The sequence below is a fragment of the Sphaerodactylus townsendi genome, linkage group LG01 (genome assembly GCF_021028975.2).
Source record: "Sphaerodactylus townsendi isolate TG3544 linkage group LG01, MPM_Stown_v2.3, whole genome shotgun sequence".
NCBI lineage: Eukaryota > Metazoa > Chordata > Lepidosauria > Squamata > Sphaerodactylidae > Sphaerodactylus > Sphaerodactylus townsendi.
In genome coordinates this window covers 161,769,929-161,781,630 of record NC_059425.1, presented here as the reverse complement: position 1 = coordinate 161,781,630, position 11,702 = coordinate 161,769,929, and the positions used below count along the sequence as shown (strand labels likewise).

The 11,702-nt window shown below is 41.5% G+C and overlaps 1 protein-coding gene across 1 annotated transcript in view; it reads right to left on the bottom strand.

Moving 5' to 3' along the window:
- Nucleotides 1-7,417: 7,417 nt before the first annotated feature.
- The window catches only part of TRIB2 (tribbles pseudokinase 2), a 28,029-nt gene continuing 23,744 nt past the window's right edge, over nucleotides 7,418-11,702 (bottom strand). Inside the window, exon 3 of the mRNA XM_048498784.1 lies at nucleotides 7,418-9,925. Coding sequence (XP_048354741.1) covers nucleotides 9,457-9,925 — 469 coding nt within the window. The 3' untranslated portion in view covers nucleotides 7,418-9,456. The remainder of the gene's footprint in view (nucleotides 9,926-11,702) is intronic.

Genomic DNA, 11,702 nt, shown 5'->3' with positions numbered 1-11,702 from the left:
TGTGTACACGCGCGCGGGGGCGGGGGGGCGGCGATCTTTCTCATCCAGTTTCATAACTTCTAGAAATGAGCAAGCAGTTACAAGCATTTTAAAAAAATAACCAAAAGGTAAATACAGTGTTGCACTTGCCTGTAACTGGTCTTCTGTTCAGACATACATTGGGCCTGCACTCGCACTGGCCAACCTCAGAGAGGACTGATAAGCTTGTTGCTAAACTCTGGCCAGTTAGAACGCCCCTCCCTCTCCCCATTATTCCAGCCTCCTGGTCAGGTGACAGGAAGTGGATAGATGCTCATCCCTCAGTCCTGGTACTGCCATGGGCTACAAATAAGTAAGAAAACGCAGGTAAGTCACCCAAGTATACAGGCAGTATTAAAATGGCAGACCACAGCAGGAAAGGAGGGAGGGCTGAGTGTCTGCATAGAAGACTAAATGAACAACAGTAACAAGCAAGTGTAACACTGTTTTTCATCTTCATAGCCTGTCTGTGTATTCCCACATTGGAAGAGTAGCATACCCAGATGGAGGTGGAGTGATGTGCACTAATGAAATGATGACTGTATAACTCTCCCTTACTGTATAACTTTCCCAATAGCCGCTCTACAGATGTCTACCAGGCTGATGTTACCATAAAGAGTGGCAGAACCAGCTTCAGCCCTGGTGGAATTAATAAAGGGCAATCTATTGCAGCCATCGAGAAGGGCTCTTGGGTTGCTGAAGTCATCTATCTAGAGATGGTCTGAGAGGAAGCTTTAAACCTCATGACCTCCTTGATTGTCACATTTTCCAAATTGTCATGTCCTATCATGTCTTATCTTTTAAAAAAACCCAAGATACTCCTCACATTAAGAAAATGTAGGGCCCTCTCACCTTCTGATGAAAGACTGGAGTAAAACACTGGCAAGACGATATCCTGATTAACATGGAAGCGTGAACTGGTCCACACTAGTTCTGAGGGCCACCGTAACTAAAGGCAGCCTCAGAAACACAATTTCTGGACATCCCCAACCAAGTCTTGCAGACATTATTGCCTCTGGGAGGGCCATCTTATAAGTAAGAGAGGGCACAGGAAGCCATAGGTTCAAGGGGCTTCAATATCAGGTGAGACAGCACCAACAACAGGCTGTACTGTGGAATAGGTTTAAGCGCAAGTGGATAAAGATTCACCCTTTGAAAAATCTTTTGCAAAAGGATTTTGTGAATAGTGATGAATCTTCCAACCCCAAATGTTAGGCCAACATGGCCACCAAGTGTACTTTTCAAGAAGAGTTAGATAACCCCGAATCCTTAAATGAAAATAAGTAATCAAAAACTAATGAAAGGTCACATATTTCTGGTACCCCATCACTCTCCAGGATCCAAAGAGAATCTTCTCTACCTCGAGGGCTAAGACCTTTGAGTGAAAGCCTTTCTACAGGATAAGAGAACTTCTGGCACTCTATTTCACCATCTCATCAGTGTCAGATGAGCCATGCTGTAGGTTCTGCAATCTTGTCATGTCACCTGATCGGACCCATCGTAATCAGGTTCTCTGATTGGGGAAAGTGGTAATAAACCCCTTTGGACATTCTGTGTAGCATGGCAAACCACTGTTTCCTTGGACAAAAAGGTATTACTAGAATACAGGATGACCTGTCCCCTTAAATATTGGCCACCCCCTCCCTCTCAGGGAAAATGGTGGGAACATGTAAAAGGACTTCCCTAACCACCAAAAGAGTAAGACATCCTCCAGTGAATTCCTGGCCTCCTCTGCCTTCAAACAGTAATTCCTGCGCTTCACATTGAGTCATGAAGCAAAAACATCTAAGCCTGGGGTGCCCCATTTGTCAAACAGGGTATCCAGAAAGAGCTGGTGAATGGACCACTCCTGATCCACCTGAAAGTCTCTGCTGAGGATGTCAGCCCATGCGTTCAAAGTCCTGGCTACATACACTGCAGAAAGCATCACCTGGTGAGCAATGGCCCACTTCTAGATGTCCACCACCAGAAGGTTGTTTTGAAGAGGAAGCCCTGCCTGGGGAGCTGCCCATGGGCTTGGACCAATGCTTCCTTTTTTCTTTTTTGGCTGGCAGATGATCAGAAGAAGTCCTCGCTGAGGCCTTGGAGGACCCTGCTTCTTTCCCTTTGTCCACTGGAGCTGAGGCAGTCGATGGGGAACATCTTTGTCCCTCCATCCCTAGGGGGCTAGGGAACATTAATTAAAGAAAACAGCTTTCAGTCAGGAGGTCATGACCTGCCTAGCCCCCTCTCTGCTAGGTAAGCAAAGAGCAATGCTTACAAACCATGGGAAGGTGGATCTTCCTGATACAAAAAAGGCAGTCCTTCTGCCCACTTGTTTTTGCCATCTTCGTTCCACAGGTGGAACATTTTTTTAAGTTGGTCCCTTGGAGGAATCCACTGCCACAGCACCTTCCTCTCCGCCGACTCAGGGGAAAAACAGCACTGAACTCCCAAGAACACCTGTTGATCGTGGCAGCAAAATAACTGAGGGATTAGCGCCTCCCCCCACGTGACCCAAAGGCAGGAATATTCCCACCCTTGGCTCCAGGGAGGAGGGGGGAGGGGCACTCTAATCTGCCTGAGTTTAGCAACAAGCTCATTGGTTCTCACTGTGGTTGGCCAGTACAAGCACAGTCCCAATGTGGGGATGTACAGAAACCACAAAGATGAACTTACAAATCAGATAATATTGTGAATAAATAACTCAGTATTGTGCTCTCTGATTCTCAGTGGCCATGCAGGATCTCAGCCAGAGAACAGTGTTTTCAGAAATTTTGTGCAAACTGTCCAGAGGACTCTAGGCACTTTCCATAGGCACTTTCACATACTGAATAATGCACTTTCAGTGCACTTTAACCATTGTTTGCAAGTGGATTTTGCTGTTTCACACAGTAAAATCTAGCTGCAAAGGGCACTGAAAATGGATTGAAAGTGCATTTTTGGCATGTGTGAAAGCCATAGTGATTCCTCTGCCGTTTCAAAAGCAGGCTCCTCCTCCTGACTGGAATTTGTAAGTTGATGCCCATTGGAACAAAAAATCTCAACTTCAAAAATACACTAATGGAGTCTGAACTTGCTGAGAGTGAGAAAGGAAAATATCTTGGGGTCACTGTAGATAGCTCAATGAAAGTGACAATTCAGCATACTGCAGTGGTGAAAAAGATAAACTCTATGCTGGAGATTAGGAAAAGGACTGAAAATAAAGCAGCCAATATTATAATGCCCCTGTATAGATCTAAGGTGTGGCCTCGCTTGGAATTCTGTGTACAGTTCTGTTCACCATATCTCACAAAGGACATCACAGAGTTAAAGGCATAGGAAAGAACAAGCAAAATAATTATGGAGTTCAAACTCCTTTCTTATGAGCAAAGTTTGAAGTGTCTGGAGCTTTTCAATTTAGAGAAGGGGAATGGGATAGATAAAATCACACACAGGATAGGAAGAGTTAACAAAAAACTTTCTCACTCTCCCAAAGAGGTAGAATTCAAAGGCATTCAATGAAGCTGATGGGCAGTAGATTAAAGATGGATGTGATTAAATAAAATATGGAATTCACTGCCGGAGAATGTAGTGATGGTCACAGGCATAAATGGCTTTAACAGAGAATTAGACTCACAGAGGATAGGTTTATCAGTGGGTACCATCCATGATGACTAAATGGAACCTCCACATTCATAAGCAGTCAGCCTCTGAATACAAGTACCAGAAGAAAACATCAGAGGAAGGCCTCACCCCTCTATGCCCTAGTATTGAACCTCCAGAAAGAGTGGATGGCCCTTGTGTAAGACAGGCCACCGAACGGGTCTAGCCAAAAAGTGCTCTTTCTACGTTCTCATGAATTCCCTTAACCATGATAATCTCATAAAAGAGAAGGCTATTGCATTACTTCAGGGACATGGGACCCACATTTTGCATAAGATTCCATACGACTGGTCAATATATACCTGTACGGCAGAAACATGTAGATGGAGCCAGTCTTCCCTGCCCAATTTTCACTGTAGCAGTGGGAAATACCCACATGTCTCTACTACACAGTTCCAAACTAGGCACCTACTCCAGCAGCATGCGATCTCATTGTCAGAATTGGCTTATGTAATACTGCAGTAACTCTGCAGTCTGAACCCTGTGTATTTTAGTAGGCTAAGAACATTTTCATTTGCTGTCTGTACCCAAGATAAAGCAGGTATGTGGAGGGGAAAAAAGGCATGGTATCTTAATGAGGCTTAAAACTTATTGGTTACAACAGAGAGCTTTAAACATCAAGGTCCTTGCATATAGCTGGTTAGCACCTGAAACACTACATTTGCCTCTTCTCATTATCAAAAGCCATTTCTATGCACTTTTGCAAACATTAGAAGCAATGAAGACTTGGAGCTTGATGGTGGATGCAAGCATTTCTGACAGGAATTAGTAATACTAGAGTGTTACCAACATTTCACTCACAACACAGTTATGATACAAACCCTCAGGGGAATCTTGCATTTATATATATTTTTTAAACCCAGACACAGAAACCTGGTATCCTTTATATATTGTAATAAGCATAAATGAAAGACACCTGGGGAACCTTCTACACCTGTAAGCTCTATAGGTAACAACTCAAATCCATATTTTTGTTACGGCCATTTTTTAAATTGTCCAATAAGAAAACCCATCGGGATTCTTGCTGAAGAAGAATTCTCTAAACATCTGATATTTCTTTCTTCCGAGGTTGAAAAACAAACAGAACTACGAATTTGAAATCCCTAGGAGAGTGGTTATGTGCTAAGAAATGTTCAGTTAAAGGGGCCTCCAAACGTTTTGTCTTGATAGAACTAATATGCTCTAAGAGCCTTATCTGTAATGAGCGGGTCGTCATTCCCATGTAGGGCAAATGACAAGGGCATTCCAGCATATATACACATTGCTTAGTGTTGCACGTGGAGAAATGTGTAATTTCCCAGAAATGGTGTTTTTGTAAGGGATCCTCTATTCTTTTAGTATTATAAGTCATGCTGCAGAGATTACAATTTCCACATTTGAAGTGTCCTTTTACAATATCAGATGAATTCAATTGTTATCTTACATCTGCTTTTACTATCTGATTTCTCATATTTTTTGTCCGTCTAAATGCTATTCTCGGTGGTTTCCTGCAACCAACAATGTGCAACACGATGTGCCAGTGTCGCATGATGATAGATTTAATTACCATCACGTTGGGTGTATAATTGATGGCCCAATGGATTCTATTATCCATGGTATTCTGTTTATACTGTAGTAGCTGTTCCTGTGATATATTCATGACCCTATTGATGGCTCTTTTAATAATTCTATTTGGGTATCCCCTTTGTTCAATTGTTTGCACTGTTTTCTTAACTTCTCCGAGGAAGTATCTTGTTGGGAAGAAGCAGGGATTTCAAAATTTGGGCAACCAAAACTAAGCGTTTCCAATCTGCCTTTCGTTAGGAAGCTGGCTTCCTTATCTAACAGGGTTTCTTCACACCAGCCAGAAACAGGCCTTAGTGTTTAATATAATTCACTGTAAATGAGCAACCATTAGTCAGCCACATTTTTATGTAATTATTGGCAGTGCCAATGAAACATGCACACATCTATTTCCACCCAAACAGAACAGAGAGCTTGCACAGCCTCCAAAAGGAGGTGGACTGAAGGAACTGGAAAGAGGGAGGGAGAAAATCCAATTCCTCTTTCACAAACTGCCTTTGCAAAAAAAGGATTGAAGGAAATAGTCTAGTTTATGAAAACAAAACACATTTTTTGTAGGAGTTTAATTGGGAAGAGTTTCAAGTAATTTAAACTCTGGAGGCATTTAAAAACTAATTTCTTTCCAAGTTTACATATTAATGAAATTTTATGCTGCCATTATGAGGAACGATATGAAACTGTAAAACAAACAACGAATTGAGCCTGTAAAAATTATGCCAAAAAACAACCAGAGAAGGAAGCATTTTAGCTGAAAAGTCAGCCTGCCAAACTGTCACAGATGTGATCGGTACCTCCAAGACAGACTGCAAGCATTTCTTAATGGGAAGCATCGCCATCTGAAGAGAGCTAGTTACTGAAATGATAAACCTGTTCCAAAAACAAAATATCTGAACTGATTCAGCAATAAGTTTTTCTGTCTAAATGTTTAGCCAGTGAAATTCAAATGCGAAATGCAGATTAAGTTCTTTAAATAACTGTTTGGAAAGCCCTGTGGTGAGAGTGGAATGCTGCAAAGCTCTGCTCACAACCTGAGTTCAATCTCGATGGAAGTCAGTTTCAGGTAGCCGGCTCAGGGTTGACTCAGCCTGCCATTCTTCTGAAGTTGGTAAAATGAATACCTGGCTTGCTGGGGGTAAAGTGTAGACAACTGGGGAAGGCAATGGCAAACCACATCATAAACAGTCTGCCTAGTAAATGTCATGATGTGACGTCACCCCATGAGTCAGAAATGACCCAGCCCTTTACCTTTGAAAGCCAGTGTCAAATATTTTGACAATACAATTCCAATCAGAGTAACATCATTCAGTGGGTGTAGAAAGGTTTAACTATGCCTAGAACTGCATTGTGAGAGATTTAAAATCCACAGTTTTAACACTACAATTCTATAATTCTAGTTCTAGCATGCAATCTATCTGTCTTGTGACTTGCCACTGTCTTGTGACTTGCTTTTTAAAGGATGCTTACATTCTCAGGATCTTGTACATTTGACCAGGTTAAATGCTAGATGGCTTGATGCTGCTCCCAACAAAAGAATTCATATTTAGCTCCAGCTTAAAAAGATGTTGCCGCATTTGAAGACCTTCCACATAATATATGAAGGGGGAAGCAAAACCGATTGTTTTTGATTCCTATCAGTTCCAATAAGAAAAGAAAAAGCACATGTTTAATGCCACAACCTCGTGCACATGTTGTTGGGACTCCTTAAGGATTGCTGTATTGGGTGGGACATCCTCTCCATTGGAAATCAATGGTAGTTTTAACTGGATGATTCTGTACTGTAATTTAGGCAGCCCAATCTAGAGCCCTAGGTAGCTCAGGACAGTGCCACTGTGATGCTGTCTCCAGAGGGCATTCTGGTAGTAAGGGGAAGCAGAAAAAGAAATGCCCCCCATAGGGTTTAATGGACTTATGCCATCCAAAAGGTGTAAGTCCAGGACCCAGGCCGCAGCGCAACCAGTAGCAAAACAGGGTGGAAGTTGACTAACATCGGCTTCATCCCCAAGGAATTGGGCGATAAATGTACTCGGTTGAATCTAATCATTTATTTCCACCAAGTGCGGAGCCTCCCACTAGAACAAAACAGAGTCCACTCTACTATGAATTAAGTTGAAACCGACTTCATTAGACACATCTTTCATGAAACACATTTAGGATTGAAAAAATTACTGTAGCAGTTTGGAATCATGTAAAAAAAAAACCTTTACAAGTGAAATTTAGTTAAATATGCACAACTTTGTTTATTGAAGAGATTAGGACAAAAACATTAAACCAAATACAAGACAAAAAACACCAGAGGCAGTAAAATCCCACCATGCACATCACCAATCTTTCCTCCTACAATTTTATAAAATAAAGGTTAAAAAAAGTCCCTCAGCACAGCACCATCTTCAGAGTGTAAAAACATTACTCCTTTATATTCTTAGATACCAAAATAGAACCAAGGCAAGTCAGCTGCAGCTTTGTTTCATGATAAGGAACTGTGAACCATCGTCTTGAGAGTGGGATCGAAATCTTCCTGCAGGGCAGACAAAACAGCATCCATATGTCAAATGCCAAGTAGCCGTACACACATGCCACATACTATAATTAAGCACAAAATTCAAGTAACGTTTACATACTACGAAGTCCACATGTACCTACCCAAAAAACATGACCACTTCACAAAAACGCATACAGGCAGTAACATCAGAACAACTGAGGTACTGGAAACACAAATATTTATGCCAAGAGATTTGTGTGTGTTTTGTTTCCCCCAAATACCATACAGCAATATAAAAGCAGTAATAAAAAAAAAATCAATGGCCGGTCTAAATCAAAATGAAAGCTCTCTAAGGAAAGGGATGGGGGGGGGGCGGAGGCTAAAATAAAAAAGGAAATATCATTCGGGGCAGGAACACCTCAAGAGAAAAATTTAAGTATGTTAACTACCGCATATAACATGTCACCCCAAGTCAACCCGTAATTGAAGTACTGGCTTAATTAATCACAACTGTGACAGATTTATCAATAAATAAGTCTTGACAATACAAAAGGTGCATATTACCATGTACATTTCAGGAGACAGATCTGTATCCTAGAACGTCCAGCTTATTAATAATACCCTTTTATATTATATTCAGGGTAGTTCAATGAAAAGAAAATTGAAACAGCATCTTAAACAAAAAAGAAAAAAAGGAAACCCAAGATGTTGCCTTTCCAAGAAATCAGAGGGGGGAAATGCCTTATTTCCTTCAATAATAAAGAGCCCCTCTGTTCATATTTGGACCAGTCAGAGGAAAAGTTGGTTCCAGGATTAAGTTTCTTTCAATTAAAAAAGTTGTCCAAAATGGGGGTTTTGTCCTCTGTGGTCAAATTTATGTGTAGTTTGGTAAAACAGAAGCCAGCATTACATACGTAAAAAGAGCAAGAATTATTTTCTTCTTTTCTCATTTGAAAAGCCAAATACATCCAGAAGTCTGAAATCAGAAACGCTTCCTGCAACAAAAAAACAAATTTGACCAACCCAGCCCATAAAGGCTTATTAACTGACACTCCTTCACAAAACATTTCTCTCCTGGCAAAAAGAAAAGTTTATTTAGAAGAACTGTGAATAGCTATATCAACAGACATGAACTAAAAGTTAATGTAGCACCCACTTCTCATGTCTTCATTTGTGCATGTTTCCCCTCCCACCCAAAAAAAATTTAAATTCAATTTTAACTGTTATCATCAGGTGGCTGTTGGTTGTTTTCAAAGTATAAGGGAAAACAGAAATACCAGAATCAAATAACAGCTAATTGTACCTTCCCTGAATAATGGCTGAAGTTACATATCTAACAGTGCGATGCCAAGATGCAAGTTCAGGCAAAAGTTTCTATTCACTGGGAACTGTTAAGTACTTGAATAAAACAGAATCAGGAGTGGCTTAGTGGCTGCCCGGGAACTTGAATGTGCCGTGTCCTTGGCTCCATTAAAGATGAGAAGCTACAGTTGCTCCATGCTGCCTTCTTTTGTCCTGTCAATCTACCTTGACAGCAATGATTCTTCCCGCCTGCCCATCTGTCTTCATGCTACACTGTCCTCACCTAGCTCATTTCTTGGACATTTCTTTTCCAACCAAAACCAAAACCAAAAAGAACTCCAAGTTGTTGTTTTTCCCCCTTGCTATCAAGACAGGCTGAGCCACAGATATGATTCTGCATGATCAGAAAGGACTTCCTTCATATCGGTCCTTTCCAAGACCACGCACCCTCCGAACACTGGTCCTAATGCTCAGTTAAAGAATGGGTCCGAGTCCTCCTCCATATTGACATCAGGCACCAGCTGATCTGCTACTTCCTTAGCACCGTATCCTGAATTAGACACATTAAAATCTGTAGAAAACCAAGGGTGGTCCAGAATTTCCTGTGAAGTCAGCCTTTCTGAGGGCTCCCGGCGCAGAATGCTACGTATAAGGCATTTTGCCTTGGGAGATAGAGTCTCCGGAATGCTGAATTGCCCACGGCGGATCTTGCTGAAGAGAGAACTAGGCTCAATGTCATGGAAAGGATACCGTCCAACAAGCATTGTGTAAAGCATGACTCCTAGACTCCACACGTCTGCTGCCTTGCCAGAGTAGCTGCCATTTGTGTTCAAGATCTCTGGGCTCACGTAGGCCGGGCATCCATGCTTATCAGAAAGAGAATCGTCATTTCCTCGCAAAATGTAAGCATCTTCAAGGCTCTCCAGTTTTACTCTAGTCCTGCAGGACAACAAGAGAAAGAATGCTTTTAGACTCATTGATAAATACACAAGCAATTACTACTGTGTTGTCAATACCATCCCCAGGGCACAGCTATCATCTAGTCATGACTTCAATCACCCAACTAGCCCCCTTTCTTATTCTAGAGGCCTACTTTTTAGCCTACAGAGCATATGTGCAAAACACCACATTAAAACACAGTAAAAACATTTACATAGCAAAACATCAGTTCCCATCATATTATGGGATTTATTTTATGATTTTTATTTTATGTTCTTTAAAACCTCCAACCACATGTCAAACCTTTTTAGCATCCAGAGACATTTACTAGCAAGGATGAAAGTCCTTTGGATAAGGAAGTCATAAATACATAATTCATGGTAACAGGATCTACCTAACAGGATGGACTAGCTCCCTTGCAAGACTCAGGGATCCTCTGAAAACACAGATACTCCCCCCAATACCATTTACTTTTGTGTTTTCTGCAGTATATAATTTTTTTACTTCCACAAGTAATCATTTTGTTATTTATACACATACATGGAGTCTTCAAATATCAGTAAGCAGCTGTCCTTGCTTATTCCCCCCATTCCCCTGCCCCCCCGAAGGCAGATCTGGAAAAGTTTATCATCTGGAAATACTATTCACATGGGCATCAGGCCCATATGTTCAGCCTTGTTAAGAATGTGGCATATATACCTTCCATGCTCTTTTTAACTCAAAATAAATAACAGTTATGCAAAATCCAGGCCATCAGAAGTATAGCTACAATTACATAATGATCCCCAAACTATATGAAGGATGAAGGACTGCCAGCCATTTCTACTTATAGTTTTGCTAAATGTTAAAACACATTTCATTTATACTCCCCACTTTTTTTGGTGGGAGATAAAGAGGTTTACAACATCTTTCCCTTCTACATTTTATCATCACAACAACATGAAGATGTCTAAACTGATAGTCTAAACCCGTGGTGGTGAACCTTTGGCATTCCAGATGTTGTGGACTACAATTCCCATCAGCTCCTGCCGCAGGGGCTGATGGGAATTGTAGTCCATAACATCTGGAGTGCCAAAGGTTCACCACCACTGGTCTAAACTGATAGGCAGAGGGGGAACTGGAACATGGGTCTTCCAAATCCAAGTCCAATGCACTAACCACTACACAACACTCCAGGAATTGGCTATATGAGTTGTATGAAAGCAGGAAACACAAGGAAGATGCTTCTGAATGTAATTCTCAAGTCAATTAAAACTGACATTAGCTACAGCTGCCACTCAGGGCCTGCCTGGAGTAAACCCAAGTGCCTTCCTTGTTCATCATGTGTCACCCAGTCATTGGGAACTATATAGCCAGCTGGAGGATTCCTCTGTCTATCCTCCTGCTGTCCCCCCTTCCTAACCACAATCCCTTTTTAACCGAAGCCATCCACACATACCATAAAGGACACCCCTTCATGAGCGTGGATGTAATTTTGTACTCTCCCTTTCACTCACACTTAAAACTGTTAACTGCTTTAGTTGCTGAGGTAAAGCATGAAACAAATCACTTTAAATGAATCTGCTCATTTGCCATCCTTCCCCGAACTTTCTTCCCAGAAGCTACCAATGTTAAATGCAAATCCGAAGCATTTATTACTGGTTATTTCCAGTTTGAGCCCCACTCCAATTGAGGAAGCCAGACAGAACTTACCAAAACCTCTAGTGAAGGATCATGGTAGAGAGGAGGAGTTTAGGGGGGGGAAAACCCTTTCCTTTGGCAAACGTAATTCCAGAGA